Source organism: Heptranchias perlo, chromosome 38 (genome assembly GCF_035084215.1).
Source record: "Heptranchias perlo isolate sHepPer1 chromosome 38, sHepPer1.hap1, whole genome shotgun sequence".
NCBI classification, from domain to species: domain Eukaryota; kingdom Metazoa; phylum Chordata; class Chondrichthyes; order Hexanchiformes; family Hexanchidae; genus Heptranchias; species Heptranchias perlo.
The window spans coordinates 4,353,344-4,373,303 of record NC_090362.1 but is presented as its reverse complement, the minus strand read 5'-3'; the positions used below and the strand labels follow the sequence as shown (position 1 = coordinate 4,373,303).

Below are 19,960 nucleotides of genomic sequence, written 5' to 3'. Positions count from 1 at the left end.
TCCACGTTCATCCATTGCGCTGATTCCTCACCTCAGTGTGACTATCTTCAGCTGGGGAGGAGGTGTCCATGATATGGCCATCAGTTGCTCTCAGTCATTAGTCAACAGGTGGTGCACTGGGAATGAGCCGAGCCAAGTCATTGTGGTGAGAATTCGGTTTATTCGAGGAGATAAATTCTGCACTGTGTTGGCAAGGGAACATGATGAGTCACCGTACATAGAAGGGAGTTGGAGAGGAAGATTATGTACGTGCTCGAGCACAATAGGCAACAGATACAAAACAAAATACGAGCAGAAACAGGGCTGAGCTGGCTGGGCTTCGAGGGCAGACTGCCAGGGGTCAGGGGTCGCAGGTCAGACACACCCTGATGCGAAGCACTCATATTCCGCTGTGTCACTTTCTTAGTTTTTCCTTACGTTGAAGTCACTAATCCCGGCTGTTACCTGCATTTGTGTGTCAAGAGTTCATTGATTTAGAATTTAGTATTGAATCGGCAAGACCCTATGGGATTGGAAATTAAATCCCGCGGACCTGAGGAGTTGGAGATGAGAGAAGTGAAGTTAACAAGGTAAAAGGAAAGACCTTGCATTTATATAGCGCCTTACACCACCTCAGTATCCCAAAGTGCTTTACAGCCAATGAAATACTCTTGAAGTGTAGTCACTGTTGTAATGTAGGAAACACAGCAGCCAATTTGTGCACAGCAAGATCCCACAAACAGCAATGAGATAATGACCAGATAATCTGTTTTAGTGATGTTGGTTGAGGGATAAATATTGGCCAGGACACTGGAGAGAACTCCCCTGCTCTTCTTCGAAATAGATCCATGGAATTTTTTACACCCACCTCTGAAGGCAGACGGGGCCTCAGTTTAACATCTCATCCAAAAGACAGCACCTCCGACAGTGCAGCACTCCCTCAGTACTGCACTGGAGTATTAGCCGAGATTTTGTGCTCAAGTCTCTGGAGTGGGGCTTGAATCCAGGACATTCTGAGCCAGAGGTGAAGGTGCTACCCGCTGAGCCAGGTCGGCACTCCAGAATTTGAGTATTTCACAGCAGTGTTCCTCATTGAGGAAAAAGTGGGAAAAAGCAGACATTCTAAAATGACACGGGCACTTTGAAAGGCAGAGAGAGACTGCTGCCCACAGGGGAGATGCAGTAGGCCAGGAAAATCGGAGCTATCAATGCACACGATTTGTCAATGCACATGATTTACAAGTGAAGGATAAACTCACCCGTCATTGCTGGCAGGGGGTGAGGGTATGGCAGGGGGTGAGGGATTGGCAGGGGGTGAGGGATTGGCAGGGGGCGAGGGTATGGCAGTGGGCGAGGGTATGGCAGTGGGCGAGGGATTGGCAGTGGGCGAGGGATTGGCAGTGGGCGAGGGATTGGCAGTGGGCGAGGGATTGGCAGGGGGCGAGGGATTGGCAGGGGGTGAAGGTATGGCAGTGGGTGAGGGATTGGCAGGGGGTGAGGGATTGGCAGGGGGTGAGGGTATGGCAGTGGGTGAGGGATTGGCAGTGGGTGAGGGATTGGCAGGGGGTGAGGGTATGGCAGTGTGGGGTTATGGTACGGGACTAGTGACTGGAGGGTTGTGAATTCTGAAACTGAATTCAATAGATGTGGTAATTTGGGGGCTTGGCACCAGAAGAGTGACCATGAAAGCTGCCGGATTGTCATAAAAAGCCAACTGGTTCACTTACATCCTCCAGGGGATGGAACCTGCCGGGTCTGGCCTACATTTGACTTCAGTCCCATATTGTCTGGTCCACTTTCGATACCCTCAAGAGAATGAGGGACAAGCAATTAGTGTTTCCTTGTCAGCATCACCCACATCCCGAGAACAAATAAAAGGAATATGACCCAGGTGTGTAGAACAAACTCCGGAGAAAGCAGCCCAGTGCCGCAGTACAGGAAATTCAGGGGCAAAAGCAATTGTAAGATAATACATTATGCAAATCAGACAATAGAACATGACTGTGTTTGGGGATGGCAGCTGTAATTAGAGCTGTTGAAAGATCACTTGCGTTTCTCGTTTCTCTATTTGCCAGTTTCTAAATTTAACTTTACAATGTGTTTAAGGCACGTCACGGATAATATCATTTGTCACGTTACCCATTGCATCACTTGTACACTGAGCTGCTTCAATCTGTTCCTTCTCAAATGGCATCGAGCTCAATTTAAAACAGGTGGCTGTTGCCTGTTCCTTTGATTCTCATTCATCAAAAGCTCACTCAACATGTTTAGTGAGTCAAATTCCACACCTAGATTCTTCTTTATTCGTTCATGGGATGTGGGCGTTGCTGGCGAGGCCAGCATTTATTGCCCATCCCTAATTGCCCTTGAGAAGATGGTGAGCTGCCTTCTTGAACAGCAACTGAGTGGCTTGCTAGGCCATTTAAGAATCAATCACATTGCTGTGGGTCTGGAGTCACATATAGGCCAGACCGGGTAAGGACGGCAGGTTTCCTTCCCTAAAGGATATTAGTGAACCAGATGGGTTTTTCCGACAATCCGGTAGTTTCATGGCCATCATTACTGATACTAGTTTTTTTAATTCCAGATTTTATTTAATTCATTGAATTTAAATTCCCCAGCTGCCATGGTGGGATTTGAACTCATGACTTTGGATTATTAGTCTGGATCTCTGGATTACTAGTCCAGTAACATAGCCACTATACTACTGTGCACCCATTTCTGACTGTAAGACTATTAAGAAAGAAAGACTTGCATTTATATAGCGTCTTTCACGACCTCAGGGCGTCCCAAAGCACTTTTGAAGTGTAGTCATGTTGTAATGTAGGAGCCAATGGCAGCCAATTTACGCACAGCAAGATCCCGCAAACAGCAATGAGATAAATGAGCAGATCCTCTGTTTTTAGTGACGTTGGCTGAGGGATAAATATTGGGCAGGGCACCGGGGTGAAACCCCCTGCTCTTCTTCAAAATAGTGCCATGAGACCTTTTTACATCCACCTGAGAAGGCAGACCTCTCTCATCTGAAAGACGGCACCTCCGACACCCCCTCAGCTCGATGCTTGTAGCTCACCAATGATATGCTGGTGGCACTCGACCATCAAAACAGCTCATGCCCCCCTCACCAACCACAATGGGTGGACAATGCAATCGCACTTGCCCGCTCAATGTCAACCCAAGATGATAATCGGCCGCTATGGTTATTTGGGTGGACTAGGGTTGCTAACCCTCCTAGATTGTCCTAGCATCTCCTGGAATCAAAGATTAACCTCCCAGAAACTCCTGCGATCAACAACAACAACTTGCATTTATATAGCGCCTTTAACGTAGTAAAACGCCCCAAGGTGCTTCACACAAGTGATTGTCAAGCAAAATTTGACACTGAGCTACTTAAGGAGATATTAGGACAGGTGACCAAAAGCTTGGTCAAAGAAGTAGGTTGTAAGGAGCGTCTTAAAGGAGGAGAGAGATATAGAGAGGTTTAGGGAGGGAATTCCAGAGCTTAGGGCCGAGGCAGCTGAAGGCACGGCCGCCAATGGTGGAGCGATGAAAATCGGGGCTGCACTTGAGACCAGAATTGGAGGAGCGCAGAGATCTTGGAGGGTTGTAAGGCAGCAGGAGGTTACAGAGATAGGGAGGGGCGAGGCCATGGAGGGATTTGATTAGAAGGATGAGAATTTTAAAATCGAGGTGTTGTTGGACCAGGAGCCAATGTAGATCAGAGAGCACAGGGGGTGATGGGTGAACCGGATTTGGTGCGAGTTAGGATACGGGCAGCAGAGTTTTGGATGAGCTCAAGTTTACGGAGGTTGCAAGGTGGGAGGCCGGCCAGGAGAGCATTGGAATAGTCCAGTCTGGAGGTGACAAAGGCATGGATGTGGGCTTCAGCAGCAGCTGGGCTGAGGCAGGGACAGAGACGGGCGATGTTACGGAGGTGGAAGTAGGCGGGCTTGGCGATGGAGAAGATATAGGATCCGAAACTTAGCTCAGGGTCAAATAGGACGCCAAGGTTGTGAACGATCTGGTTCAGCCTCAGACAGCGGCCAGGGAGAGGGATGGAGTCAGTGGCCAGGGAACGGAGTTTGTGGCGGGGACCACGATATTTAGTTGGAGGAAATTTCTGCTCCTCCAATACTGGATGTCGGACAAACAACATGACAAATAAGAAGCAGTGGAGGGGTCGAGAGGTGGAGGTGAGGTAGAGCATCAGTGTTGTCAGCGTACATGTGGAACCTGAAATTGTGTTTTCAGATGAAAACATCCAGCAGCAAAATGATTGGGACATTTTCTTCTTCCATTTCGCTCTGGGCAAACTCACAACACAAAACAGGTCATGCAACGCACCCAGAATGCAATGCGACCCTGGCGCGTGCACGATCTCAAACCACAGGACGGAGAGATCGGTTTCTGGAGCACAGAGGATTATGGGTATTGTAGCCGCCATTGTTGACCGATTGCTGCAAGGGCGACCAATGGGGCGGAGCAGTTGAAGGCGGGAGGTCATGTGACGACAAAATAGGGTAAACTAGTGTTGGCGACCCTAGCGTGAGATCCAATCAGCAAAATGTTACGGGAAAGGTACAATCCATGGCCACGATGGGGCTGAGCTCGGCTGTGGCAGAGGCTCACTTGTATCGACAGTGCAGAGGGCAGTCAGACCTAATTTTACAATGGGGTTCCTTCACCCTAATTTCAATCTGCTACTCCTACATGAAGAATCTTTGCCCAGAGAGCTTGGCCTGTAGCACATTTGGCCGGGATCTGTAAAATCCAGCGAGGCAATGACAGTAAGTTGTATTTCTATAGCAACGTAGATCAACGTCCCAGGGCGTCTCACAGAGGCACAGCCGCCAATGGTGGACGAGCCCAGAGTTGTAGGAATGGAGAGCTTGGGGTTGGCTATAGGGCCGGAGGAGGTTACAGAAACAGGGAAGGACAAGGCCATGAAGGTATTTAAACATGAGGTTGAGAATTTTAAATTGAAGGTTTTGGGGGACTGGGAGCCAATGTAGGCCAGCAAGGACTTTCGTTAGGATCCGGGCAGCAGAGTGTTGGATGCGCTCAAGTTTACGGAGGGTACAAGCTCAGCTCAGGCTCCTATAGGATGCCGAGGTTACGACCAGACTGGTTCAGCCTCAGACAGTGGCCAGGGAGGGGAGCGGAATCGGTGACGAGGGAAGGGAGTTTGTGACGGGGACTGAAGACAATGGCTTTGGTCTTCCCAATGTTTAATTGGAGGAAATTTCGGCTCATCCAGGACTGGATGTCGGACAAGCAGTGTGACAGCACAGAGGCTGTGCAGGGGTCGGGAGAGGCGGCGGTGAGAAAGAGCTGGGCGCCGTCAATGTACAGCTGGTAGCTGACTCCATGTTGCTGATGATTTTGTCAAAGGGCAGTACATAGATGAGAAAGAAGAGGCAGCTAAGGATAGACTCTTGGGGGACTCCAGAGGTAATGGGAGCAGGAAGAGAATCCCTTGCAGGTGATTCTTTGGCTATGACTGGATAGGTAGGAATGGAACCAGGCGAGCACAGTCCCACCCAGCTGGACAACGGAGATGGGGTGTGGAGGAGGAGGATATGGTCACCCATGTCAAAGGCTGCAGACAGGTCAAGAAGGACAATGAAGGATGGTTTACCACGGTCTAGGTCACAGAGGACATCATTTGTGATTATGCCTAGTGCTGTTTCGGAGCTGTGGGAGAGGCATAAACTTGATTGGAGGGGCTCAAATGGAATTACGGGGAAGATGGGCACCGATTTGGGAAGCAATATCATGTTCAAGACTTTGGAGAGGAAAGGGAAATTGGAAATGGAGCGGTAGTTTGCCAGGATACAGGGGTCAAGGGTGGGTTTTTTGGGGAGGGGGGGGTTGATGATGACAGTTTTGAAAGGAGAGGGAACCATCTACAATGTCAGCTCGCATGGGAGAGCCAGGAAGGAACGTTGGGTGGTCAGCAGTTTAATGGAAATGGAGTCAAGGGAGCAGGAGGTGGGTCTCATGGACAAGATGAACTTGGACAAGGCATGAAGGGAGATAGGAGAGAAACTAAAGAAAGAGTCAGGTTCAGGAGGAGGGCAAAGAGGGGGGGAGGTTTGGGTTGATAGGGGGAAGCAATAGAGGCAGCTGAACAGATGGTCTTAATCTTAGTGACAAAGAAGTCAGTGAGCTCCGCGCACTTGTATTTAGGGATGAGGGTGGAGGGACAAGGGGTTAAAGGAGACAGGGGGTTTATGGAGAAAAGAAGCCTGGGGTTATCTTTGCTCTCCAGGGTGATCCTGGAATAGTGAACAGTTTGGCAGAGGAGAGTGAGGCCTGATAGTGCTTGATGTGGTGGAGCAGATTGAGAGTTGGGGAAGTATCGGGGTGAATGCGGGCCGAAGGGTAGGCAGTTGGGAGTTTGAAAGTGTGGTTATAAGTGACTTGGAGCAGAGCTATTTCCCGGGAGGTTGTGGGGGGGGGGGATGCAGGAGGAAGTGGGATTGTATGGGGGATGTGGGTGGTGAGCAATATAAGGAAGTGATCAGAAATGGACTTGACTGTGATCAACAACATGGGAATAGGGACTTTACGAGAGATGGTAAGGTAGAGGAGGTGGCCATGTGTAGGGGTTGAATATGAGAGCTGGAGCCCTTTAAAGCATTACAATTGCAAAATGTTAAAATATATAAATGTTAAAGGCACAAAGTGTGATGGACACAAAGTATTACAGATATATAGTGTTACAGATATAAAGTATTACGGATATATAGTGTTACAGATATAAAGTATTACGGATATATAGTATTACAGATATATAGTGTTACAGATATATAGTGTTACAGATATAAAGTATTACAGATATATAGTGTTACAGATATATAGTATTACAGATATATAGTGTTACAGATATAAAGTATTACGGATATATAGTGTTACAGATATAAAGTATTACGGATATATAGTGTTACAGATATAAAGTATTACGGATATATAGTATTACAGATATATAGTGTTACAGATATATAGTGTTACAGATATAAAGTATTACAGATATATAGTGTTACAGATATATAGTATTACAGATATATAGTGTTACAGATATATAGTGTTACAGATATAAAGTATTACAGATATATAGTGTTACAGATATAAAGTATTACAGATATATAGTGTTACAGATATAAAGTATTACGGATATAAAGTATTACAGATATATAGTGTTACGGATATATAGTGTTACAGATATATAGTATTACAGATATATAGTGTTACGGATATATAGTGTTACAGATATATAGTATTACAGATATATAGTGTTACAGATATAAAGTATTACGGATATATAGTATTACAGATATATAGTCTTACGGATATATAGTATTACAGATATATAGTGTTACAGATATAAAGTATTACGGATATAAAGTATTACAGATATATAGTCTTACGGATATATAGTATTACGGATATAAAGTGTTACAGATATATAGTCTTACGGATATATAGTATTACGGATATAAAGTATTACAGATATATAGTGTTACAGATATAAAGTATTACGGATATATAGTGTTACGGATATATAGTATTACGGATATAAAGTATTACAGATATATAGTGTTACAGATATATAGTATTACGGATATAAAGTGTTACAGATATATAGTATTACAGATATATAGTCTTACGGATATATAGTGTTACAGATATATAGTGTTACAGATATAAAGTATTACAGATATATAGTAGTACAGATATATAGTGTTACAGATATATAGTATTACAGATATAAAGTGTTACAGATATAAAGTATTATAGATATATAGTGTTACAGATATATAGTATTACGGATATAAAGTATTACAGATATAAAGTGTTACAGATATAAAGTGTTACGGATATATAGTGTTACAAAGATAACTTTGTATTTTCTTTCAGAAGCGATAAATGCTGAACATAGATTGACTCTAGGTAATGGGTTTTGTTTCTGTCTGAAATGTCTGTGGTGCTCTGATTGATAACAGTGGCGGCTTGTCTCCTTCTTGTGTATCCAGTCACCTTTCCTGCTTTACTTGCCTCTTGTTCCATCCTGTGATGCGTCTGCGGAATGTTACTCTTGCTTACACGGTGCAGTGACCGTGTGGAGCTGCCTTCGGCCCTCTCGCCCTGCGGCCTGACGTAGTGCATGGCTCGAATACATCTCATCATATTTTTGATTTAACCGGCCTAATTTCTAAAATTCAAAGCACCCGCTCCTCTGCCTTTCCTTTTTTCAGCTTTGATTTTCTCCACCAATATTTCTCAGTTCTGCGTGTGATTCTGCAGGGGGACGTGATCTATTTGCATGCGTATGTCAGATAACAAATTTAACATGCAATCCACTTTCCTATTTGACTTGCTTTATTATATAAAATGTATGCTATAGACAGAATGCTCAGCTGCAGTACCGTGTAGCGTAGAATTCATTCCCCTCGTCAGGGAGTTGTCTTTGTCATTCAGAATAAATTCAGAACTCTGCACTTCAAAGTTAACGTTAAAATAACTGTCAGTAGGGCCTGGGTGGCATGCTGACCTCTGGCCTCCTCCAGGTGGACTCTAATCCAGCCCTGCCTGACGGGATGGAAGTGTCCTGTCTCCTGTGGCTGTAAAGGTCTTAAGTGAAATAAGTGGCAAGAAAGGCACAAAGTTGTGAGGAGGCAGGGCTCTGGCCTACACCGTCCCGAAAGGGGGCATCGTTCTAACAGAGGGCATGCCACCTGGCAGAGGCCCCTCTCGTGAAGAACCAGATGAAGAATTATGGACCCCAGAGGGAGGTTTAACCAGCTAAAAACGTCAGCTCACCAGCACCCATTGGTGACCCGTTGGTGACGAGTCAGCATGATCCGTGGTATTGGACTTGTGGGGCATCAAGGAGGGTGACGTGTTACACTCTGCCTTCTGTAGGCCCCCCCCCCCACCGACCCTGCCACACAGAAGGCAAGTGTCCGTCATACAGCCGATGCGACTTGGGACAACAGCTGCAGGAAGGCCGAGTATCAGAACACGCCCTCATATACCCAGTGCCCACCACAATGGGCCGCAGAGAGCCAATCCACTGCTGATGAGCAAAGTACGGTGTGTATGTGAGTGCTGGGGGTAGCAGGACGATGGCAAAGCACTCACACATCTGACGATAAGTTGTGCTGCTCACCACGCTATTCATGAGAAGCTCTTACTACCGGCGAGAGGTCAAAGGCTGTGCTTGCCAGTGGTCTAGAATCAGAATTTTACAGCATAGAGGAGACTACTCGGCCCATCAGGCATGTGTCGGCTCTCTGAGAGAGCTCTCCACTTGTTCCCATTCCCTGCCCTGCCTCTGTTTGGCCCATCGTGTATCACCTCTAGTGATCAACTTGTGACTAACCTTTTTGGGGGATGGGGGGAGATAAGCAGGCCTTTCTTGGATGGAGATGTCTCCAAGATGACAGAATCAGCAATCTGCCAGATGAGCCAGGCAGCTTAGCAGGACTCCAGGGCAGTGACCAGACTGACCAGCCAGCCTGGCTCACTAATGGGGCCTCGAGGGGTAAATCTGTCATTGGGGGTTTGGCTAGATAATCTTTTCAGCCTTAATAAGCAAGCTGGTCTTGACTGGGCGAAGAGTGAGAAGCTGCACGTTTTTAGCTGGTTAAACTTCAGCAGTGCCCCTTGGTGGGGGGAGGAGTCAGTGGGGGGGGAGTCACTAATTCTTGCCTCTGACAATTTATGTCTAAGAAATCTGGACCTGGGTAAGTGCAAAGGTGTGCACTGTGTATCAGGCTAATGGTTCCCCCGCCTGTGTGGATTTCTCCGTTTCTGGAGATTGAAATGTTGGGATGGGTTTCCGCAGGAGTTGGATACCCAGCTCATCAACCAGGCAAAATTGTCCGTTTGATCAGCGCCCCTGCCACTGGGCTCGATATCCACTCCCTCCACCACCGGCGCACCGTGGCTGCAGTATGTCCGATCTACAACTCGCCAAGGTTACGTCACCTGCACCTCCCAAACCCGTGACCTCCACCACCGAGAAGGACAAAGGCAGCAATGTTAGAGGAACGCCATCAACTCCAGGTTCCCCTCCAAGTCTCACACCATCCTGACTTGGAAATATATCACCGTTCCTTCATCGTCGCTGGGTCAAAATCCTGGAACTCCCTTCCTAACAGCACTGTGGGAGAACCTTCACCACACGGACTGCAGCGGTTCAAGGCAGCGGCTCGCCACCACCTTCTCAAGGGCAATTAGGGATGGGCAATAAATGCCGGCCTCGCCAGCGACGCCCACATCCTGAGAATGAATATATAGAAAGAATTTGCTGGTGATTCTGAACATGTCGCCCTGTAAACATTCCTGGCTACACTGCATCACTGCTCTCGAAAGCACTTCCAGAGTCACCGAGACTGCATTCACACTACAGCTTTAAGAAACCCTGGGCCCCTGTTGGGTCCTCAGACACAGCAGCCGGCTTCTCCGAAAATTGACGGTGCACTAACAGCGATTTTCTGCCCATTGATATTGTGACGATCTGCACAATCACTCCGGTAATGGTGGGGCACTAGGACCATGGGGAGTGGATGGTGGCAGCCAGCTCGGCTCCCAGTCGTAAAATAACAGGAGTGGATATGGACTTGGTCAGAATATCAATGGCTGTAAAATCACAGGCTCACAGATTTCTGATAAGCCGCCCTCTCCATGCACGGTCCTGCCGATGACGGAGGGTCTCATAAAGATTTACCCCAATTGTAGTCTTGGTACAAAGTGGACAGAAATTCATAAACTCCGATTGCCGATTATACACTCCCAGTGGACAAGGCGTGCAATCTGAGAATGTAGCCTTCGGGAGGGTGGGGGTACCTGAGACCTGGGCCCCACCTGTGCAACTCTACTCTCCCAGAACTTACAGCCTCCTGTACATTAAACGCAGCGTGAGAAATTTAGCATTCAGTTTCTCGCTATAACTAATATCGACACACCTGCTTGACGTAAAGCGATGGGTAATGGTCGGTACAAGCTGAAGGGAAGCAGCTGTGCGGGTGTCAGTCTGCGTTAAACGTGATTTCTTTTCTGTGCAGGTGTGATCCTGACCGTAGCTTTGGGCTGTGTGCTTGGAGTCATGGCGGCTTTAACACTGAGTTGCTTCTTCCTAAGGAAAAGGTAAGAATTTAACCGGGACACCCCCATCTGCAAAGGGAACATTTCTCTCAGGAACTCATTCATTCCTCATATTAATACAACAACTTGCATTTATATAGCGCCTTTAATGTCGTAAAACATCCCAAGGTGCTTCACAGGAGCGATTATCAAACAAAATTTGACACCGAGCCACATAAGGAGATATTAGGACAGGTGACCGAAAGCTTGGTCAAAGAGGTAGGTTTTAAGGAGCGTCTTAAAGGAGGAGAGAGAGGCGGAGAGGTTTAGGGAGGGAATTCCAGAGCTTAGGGCCTAGGCAGCTGAAGGCACGGCCGCCAATGGTGGAGCGAAGGAAATCGGGGATGTACAAGAGGTCAGAGTTGGAGGAGCGCAGAGATCTCGGAGGGTTGTAGGGCTGGAGGAGGTTACAGAGATAGGGAGGGGGCGAGGGCCATGGAGGGATTTGAAAACAAGGAGGAGAATTTTAAAATTGAGGCGTTGCTGGACCGGGAACCAATGTAGGTCAGTGAGCACAGGGGTGATGGGTGACCGGGATTTGGTGTGAGTTAGGATCCGGGCATGTTTACTGAATTCCCACCTGTCGGCTCAGCAGTTTACGATGGGAGTGATCGGTTTGAGATGTCTGAAATTGACCGTTTCTCCTCGGCTACTCTCACTAGATTCACTTTTGCCATTTAATGGATATTTCTTCTCCTCTCAAATCTATCAGTTAATATTTCTCTGCATTAAATTTCTGCAATCTGCCAAATCTGTTAACCCATCTATGTCCTCCTGAAGTCACTTACAGTCCTGTTCACAGTTAGCCACGCTCCCTATTCTTGTGTCATCAGCAAAGTTTGATATTGTGCCCCTTATACCCAATTCCAGATCATTTAGATTTCTTGAGAATAATGGTGCTAACACTGACCCCTGGAGGACAACACAGTTTACACCCCTCGAGTCTGAAAAACATCCATCAACCTCAACGCTGTCCTTTAACCAACATCCTGTCCCTGCTCCATTAAACACCATGTGGCTTAATTTATCAGCAAGCCTCCTGCATGGCATCTTAGCAAATGCCTTTTGAAAATCCATTCTCTGCATTTCCTTAAAGAGTTTTATTAAGTTTGTCAGAAACGACTTGCCTTTCACAAGTCCAAGCTGCCTGTCCTTAAATAACCCGTGTCTTTCTGGGTATTAATTTTATCCCGTACTATGACCTCTGGCTCGAGCAGTTCAGTTTCATGGCCTTTGGTCATTCTCCATACTGTGTGGCCATTCCGCTCGTATGGCCCCGGATATTAAGGCTGACTGTTCCTGGTCATTATCTTCCAAAACTCTTTCGTTTCAAGAATTGTCCCCTTGGTTTGGAATATTGCCAACGTCACTCTGTTATTTAAGAAGGATGGGAGAGATAAACTAAGAAATTCTAGGCCTATTAGTCTAACGTCAGCTGTGGGGAATTTACTAGAATCTGTTATTAGAGACAGAGTGACTGAGCATTTGGGAAGGATGTGATGACCTTAGAGAGGGTGCAGAAAAGATTTGCTAGAATGGTTCCAGGAATGAGGTTCCAGTTCCGTGGATAGACTGGAGAAGTTGGGTTTGTTCTCCTTAGAGCAGAGAAGGTTGAGAGGAGATTTGATAGAAGTGTTCAAAATCATGAAGGGTTTAGATAAAGTAAATAAAGAGAAACTGTTCCAATTGGCAGAAGGGTGAAGAACCAGAGGACACAGATTTTAGGCGATTGGCAAAAGAACCAAAAGCGACATGAAGAAAAACTTTTTTGCGCAGCGAGTGGTTATGATCTGGAATGCGCTGTCTGAAAGGGCGGTGGAGGCAGATTCAATCGTGGCTTTCAAAAAAGGAATTGGATAAATATTTGAAGGGAAAAAATTTGCAGGGCTATGGGGTACGAACGGGGGAACTGGATTGCTCTTACAAACAGCCAGTATGGGCTCGATGGGCTGAATGGCCTTTTTCTGTGCTGTAACCATTCTATGATTCTAATGTGGGGAAGTGTGAGGTCATCCACTTTGAACCTAAGATCAGAGTATTTAGGAGTCCAAGTACAGAAATCAATAAAAGCTAGTGGACAGTACAAAAAAGAATTAAAAAGGCTAATGGAATGTTGGCCAGAGGGGCCCCAATACAAATGGGTGGAAGTTATTTTACAGCTGTACAGACCCCTAGTTAAACCACATCTGGAGACTGCATTCAGTTCTGGGCACCGCACCTCAGGAAGGATATATTGGCCTTGGAGGGGGTGCAGTGCAGGTTCACCAGAATGATACCGGGGCTAAAAGGGTTAAATTATGAGGACAGGTTGCACAGACTAGACTTGTATTCCCTTGAATATAGAAGGTTAAGGGGTGAGCTAATTGAGGTGTTTAAGATGATTAAAGGATTTGATAGCGTAAATGGAGAGAAACTATTTCCTCTGGTGGGGGAGTCCAAAACAAGGGGGCATAACTGATTAGGCAGGGACTGATTAGGAACAGTCAGCATGGTTTTGTGAGAGGAAAATCATGTCTCACGAATTTGATTGAGTTTTTTGAAGGGGTAACCAAGATGATAGATGAGGGCTGTGCAGTAGACCTGGTCTACATGGACTTTAGCAAAGCCTTTGACAAGGTACCGCATGGTAGGTTGTTACGTAAGGTTAAATCTCACGGGATCCAAGGTGAGGTAGCCAATTGGATACAAAATTGGCTTGACGACAGAAGACAGAGGGTGGTTGTAGAGGGTTGTTTTTCAAACTGGAGGCCTGTGACCAGCGGTGTGCCTCAGGGATCGGTGCTGGGTCCGCTGTTATTTGTTATTTATATTAATGATTTGGATGAGAATTTAGGAGGAATGGTTAGTAAGTTTGCAGATGACACCAAGATTGGTGGCATTGTGGACAGTGAAGAAGGTTATCTAGGATTGCAACGGGATCTTGATAAATTGGGCCAGTGGGCCGATGAATGGCAGATGGAGTTTAATTTAGATAAATGTGAGGTGATGCATTTTGGTAGATCGAATCAGACCAGGACCTACTCCGTTAATGGTAGGGCGTTGGGGAGAGTTATAGAGCAAAGAGATCTAGGAGTACAGGTTCATAGCTCCTTGAAAGTGGAGTCACAGGTGGATAGGGTGGTGAAGAAGGCATTCAGCATGCTTGGTTTCATTGGTCAGAACATTGAATACAGGAGTTGGGATGTCTTGTTGAAGTTGTACAAGACGTTAGTAAGGCCACACTTGGAATACTGTGTACAGTTCTGGTCAACCTATTATAGAAAGGATATTATTAAACTAGAAAGAGTGCAGAAAAGATTTACTAGGATGGTTTGACTTATAGGGAGAGGTTAGATAGACTGAGACTTTTTTCCCTGGAGAGTAGGAGGTTAAGGGGTGATCTTATAGAAGTCTATAAAATAATGAGGGGCATAGATAAGGTAGATAGTCAAAATCTTTTCCCAAAGGTAGGGGAGTCTATAACGAGGGGACATAGATTTAAGGTGAGAGGGGAGAGATACAAAAGGGTCCAGAGGGGCAATTTTTTCACTCAAAGGGTGGTGAGTGTCTGGAACGAGCTGCCAGAGGCAGTAGTAGAGGCGGGTACAATTTTGGACAGTTACATGGGTATAGAGGGATATGGGCCAAGTGCAGGCAATTGGGACTAGCTTAGTGGTATAAACTGGGCGACATGGACATGTTGGGCCGAAGGGCCTGTTTCCATGTTGTAAACTTCTATGATTCTATGATTCTATAACCTTAAAATTAGAGCCAGGCCGTTCAGGGGTGATGTCAGGAAGCACTTCTTCACACAAAGGGGTGTGGAAATCTGGAACTCTCTCCCCCAAAAAGCTGTTGAGGCTGGGGGTCAATTGAAAATTTCAAATCTGTGATTGATAAGATTTTTGTTAGGTAAGGGTATTAAGGGTTACAGAACCAAGGTGGATAAATGGGGTTAGGATACAGATCAGCCATGATCTAACTGTATGATGGAACAGGCCCGAGGGGCTGAATGGCCTCCTCCTGTTGCTATGTGCCACGGTGGTGAGGGCATCACCTTAGCTCACCTTTAGCCAACAGTCGCACACCAGCAGGGTCAGTGGGCAGTGATCAGGGGCCGGAATCCTAGCTGATATTTTTCTCTCTGAGCAACTCCACAAAACCGAACACCCTGAGAGGTTTTAACGCGCTGGCTTCGGACTTCCAAAGAGTGAAGAAAGCAGCGGTGATATCCAGTGTTCTGTAATCTTCAGCCCCTTCACCTGCTTCTTAATTTGGAGACAAAATTAAAATGACGAAAACCTAGAGATGCCTTGGAGAGGGTGCAGAGGAGATTTACCAGAATGGTACCAGGGATGAGGGACTTCAGTTAGGTGGAGAGACTGGAGAAGCTGGGGTTGTTCTCCTCAGAGCAGAGAAGGTTAAGGGGAGATTTAATAGAGGTGTTCAAAATTCTGAAGGGTCTTGATATTATATTTACCTCCTAATAGGCACCAGGCACAGGGCTGTGGTCTGATGTCCGCAGCATAGCACCATGGCTCTGCTTATAGGTTCGAGGGAAATGGATACTGAACCAAAGAAGGGAGATATTTGGAGGAGAGATCTAAAGCTTTGTCAAAGAGGTGTGTTATAAGGAGGGTCGAAATGGAGGAGAAGGTGGAGGAGATGGCTTTAAGGAGGGAATTCCAAAGTGTAGGACCTAGGCCAGAAGAGCAGTGGGTTCCAGGGATGGTCTGCAAATGGGGATGACTGGAATTGACTGGTTTTCATCCTCAGAGAATCAGCAGCTGTCTCAGTCGTGCTCCATGAGAGATGTGAAGAGGGGATAGCGTCTCTCCCTGGACATGGAGTTAAAGTGTATGTTTCTTACTTTAAAGGAACTATAGAAACACATATGGTTGTAGTTAGTGATCAGCAGGGTCAGAGGGCAGCAGGGTCGGTCAGAGGGCGGCAGGGTCAGTGAGGGGTCGGGTCAGTGAAGGGTCGGGTCAGTCAGAGAGCGGCAGGGTCAGAGAGAGAGATCCCAACTAGGTTCGTGCCATGCTTGTTGGACCCCACAAGAAAATCTTGGCCTCCATTTAAAGGCCTGTTGCACTTCACAAATGCTTAAATGTGGCCAAATTCCAAGACAATGTCATTGGCAGATCTGTTTTGGCTGCAAATGTTGACCGGGACCCTCCCTCCCTCCTGAATTTGGCCCAGCTCCTCCAGGCACTAGGGAGAAGGCGGCTAGATTACTTAGGGTCTTCATCATCCTTCAAACGATACGATCCCTCCCAACCATTCCCTAGATTTGTTTCGCTTTGGTTAAGGATTTTTGGGAGACGCCAATGACGAGTGGGACTGGAGTGACACATTATCCCTTAACCATCATGTGACGGCCGTTGCTCGTGGGCTGTTTTTCTACTTCCCCTGATTCCAAATTGTGAATCTTTTTTTGTGTTTGCAGAGCTGATAAAACGACTGAAAACAGAGGGGTTATTTACAAACCGGCGGCCAATACAGAAGACGGGCTCTCACAAGCATGAGCCTCGAGCTCGATCAAAAATAATGTGGAAATAGCTTAGAGAGGTGGTTAGTGCAGGTGCCCGAAGATACGACGTCAACATTTAGCAACTAGGAGCCTGGTGTCATTTGCGTCAACCCTTGACCTTTACTGAATTCCGTTCCATAACCTTCTCTGAAGAATTTCTGGAGACTCCAGGTCAATCCTGGAGGGTTGGCAACCCTTCCCCCCCCTTCCCCCCTGCCCCCCACCGACATTTCTCTTGAAAGTGGCAGACGGGGGTTTAGCCCTTTAAAAAATGGCGGATACTCGGCATTCCCTTTTCGTACTGGGGTCTGCCAGTCCCACCGGAGTTTGGGCTTAAGTCCAGAGGAAATTCAGGGCCTTTGTCCATATATTAAAGCTTCAAATTCTGGATCAGTATCTCTATTTTTTTCTTTTGCGTCCAGCTTTTGTGTGAGGATTTTCCCGCTTCTTTCTTTCCTGCCTGCCTGCACCGTCCAAACCAGCCACTGGGAGGCGCACGGTAGCACCATGCCGACAGTCGCCCCCACCTCCCCATTCCCGTTCCCCTCTCCTACGGGCCTGGTCCCCACAGGGACATGGCTGAGACTGAGGGTCCAGGGATTCAAACCCATCTCCCCCTCACCACAGCCGCGGGTTAACATTGCTCTGCCTGCCTCAGAATCCTGCCGTCTAACCTTCAGTCCTTTTATGTGTTAAGAGCCAGTGATTGTGATATAACTGTGAGCAGATTGATGGAGTTTGTGGATAAACTAATTGCCGATGAATTGTCCTGACCTCTGTTTACATGACGACAGTGCTTACATTATCTTAAAAACAATTTCCGATTCAGTTGAAATAATTGGTCCGTATAAACACAATCTAGTCCCTTTATTATTTTATAAACCTCGATCAAATCTAAGTTACTCAGTACTGCCTTATCCCTCTTTTTAAAAATTGGAACTACATTAACCTCCTTCCAGTCTAAGGGAACAATCTCTCACTCCAGTGAGCTATTAAAGATATGGGAAAGGGGCTCACACTGCACCTGTCCCATCTCCTTAAGGCTATCATCCAGACTGGCAGCCCTATTTTAAGGTTACTAAAGCATCTATTTGAATATTAACAATTTTACGGTTAGCAGCAACACTTAATTCTGCTGGTTGAGCATCGCCTTCAAGAGTAAAGACTGATGCAAAGTCTTCGTTTAGTATCCCTGCCGAACCCGGAGAGTCCTTTCTGCCCTGTCGCTGAGCATCTTTCAATGGCCCAATTCAGTCTCTGATGGGCCTCTGACTCCTCGCCGAGCTGGAAAAGTTTATCCCGTTACTATCACAGACCTCCACGATCCTCTTTCCCATCAACCTGTTACCTGATCTAATAGTGGCCTTAGTTTTTCTTTAACTGTTCCCGGTTCTTGTCTTTGTTTTACTGTGTATTGTGTACTTTTAATTTATAAAAACATTTTTCTTTACGTCTTATTTGTCTTTGTACCCGACCAGTCAGATGTCTTGGCTTCTTCTGACCACACTCCCTTCTTTTCACCTTAGGGACGATCATGACTTCTATGTGTTTTAATTTGCTCTTAAAAAAAACCTTCTCTTTCTATCCAGCATTGGTTGTATCCCTGCACAGTCTGGTTGACTCATTGGGAATTGGTCGGGAAAATGGACGCAGTGTGACCTGCATTTCTGACTCGGGGTCCCAGCAGCTGAGACCTTCTGCTGGTTACGTTAGATTAAAAATTACTCCTTTCGTTTGTCCACATTTCGGGGAGGGGTTTGGTAAAGATGTTTATTCATTTTAGAGCGTCGCTCTTCAAAAGCTTATCCAGGCAGGGTCAGCTAGTGAACGATCGGAACCACTGGCTAATTTTAAATTCCTGGTGCACTAATGTGGTGAGCTGTGTATCATTGCGGTTCCAGTACTGCTGTGGATATGGGACACAGGCGGAGGCTTTCTGCTGTCTCTCAGCCGACTGCAATTGAACCAAAATGGAAAACCCTCGGTGTTGTTTTATGTCGCACGAGCTTATCCAGAAAACAGCTGCACTGTAAACCTGTTCCAGATTTGCTGTGTGGTGAGATGGGGATTCAGTGAAGTAACTGAGAGCATCGATATAGATCAATGATTTCCTCTGGTGGGGGAGTCCAGAACAAGAAAGCACAATCTTAAAATTAGAGCTAGGGCCATCAGGAAGCACTTTTTCCACGCCAAGGAGAGTGGAAATCTGGAACTCTCTCCCCAAAAGGCTGTGGATGCTGGGGGTCAGTTGAAGCTTTGAAGGCTGAGATTGAAAAATTTTTGTTAGGCAAAGGCAAATGGAGTTAATGTACAGACCAGCCATGATGGAATGGAATGGTGGAACAGGCTCGAGGGGCTGAATGGCCTTCTCCTGTTCCTACGTTCACGGCTTTTCTTTTAGTCCTGAGTCCTGCAGACTATTGGGTTAAGAACAAACAAACAAATCCGCTACAAAAACCATGAACTGTGCACCGTATCTGATTTAATCGTTGAGTTGATTTACTTTTTGACATTAATGAGTGACTGTGAGTAAATCAAAATTCAGAATTTATAAGTTAATGAAATTTCATTTGAGTCTAATTTTAAATATTAAAGTGCAAAAGAAAACAAATTGGGAATAATTTCAGCTTTCAGCGATGGTGTAAAACGAGTGTTATTGAATTGGCCGCTCATTATACGTCCCACCCGATTTCCCCTCCACTGAATTCCACGGAAAAGAAAATCAGACGAGGTGGCGTATTCGTTATTGACCATTTTACACCATCGCCCAAAGTTAAAATGACCCCCATCGTGTTAGTGCAGCCATAGAATGATGCTGTACATACTTATGAATGAGGTGCACAACACTGAGACTAAACTGTGCAGGGGTTGGTGTTCTAAGAGAAAAGACACACAGGAGTTGAGTAGAATGGTGCACAACTGAGGGAAGATCTGATGAGGGCAATCAGTTATCGAGTCTCCCCACACTTTAGGGTGTTCAGAATTGGGAATCCGGGTTCATGGGGAGCAAGTATCAGAGAATCGGGGCTACAAAATTGTCACTCTGTCTCTGATAACAGCTAAAGGCTTTTGTGTTGCTGATTTTGTCATCTCTTGGACGAGGGATTCTTTACTGTCATCGTACAGTAACTTTAAATTATCCAGTAGGTATTTAATGGAAGTCATGGCTAGTGTGTTATCACTCAGTAAGGATTTCCATATCCCATCCATGTAACGTGTGAAATGGAATTTGGTATTTGAGGAGATCGGGCAAAACCATCAGCACATTGTGTGAAGCCAGAACGGAGATAGAATGGGTCACAGCATGTGTTACTTGTG

The 19,960-nt window shown here is 46.1% G+C and overlaps 1 protein-coding gene across 1 annotated transcript in view; it reads left to right on the top strand.

Annotated features, from left to right (window-relative positions):
* ca12 (carbonic anhydrase XII) overlaps positions 1–18,059 on the top strand; it is a 99,823-nt gene extending 81,764 nt beyond the window's left edge. Inside the window, exons 9-11 of the mRNA XM_067973243.1 lie at positions 7,900–7,932; positions 11,052–11,133; positions 16,559–18,059. Coding sequence (XP_067829344.1) covers positions 7,900–7,932; positions 11,052–11,133; positions 16,559–16,637 — 194 coding nt within the window. The 3' untranslated portion in view covers positions 16,638–18,059. The remainder of the gene's footprint in view (positions 1–7,899; positions 7,933–11,051; positions 11,134–16,558) is intronic.
* Positions 18,060–19,960: the final 1,901 nt, after the last annotated feature.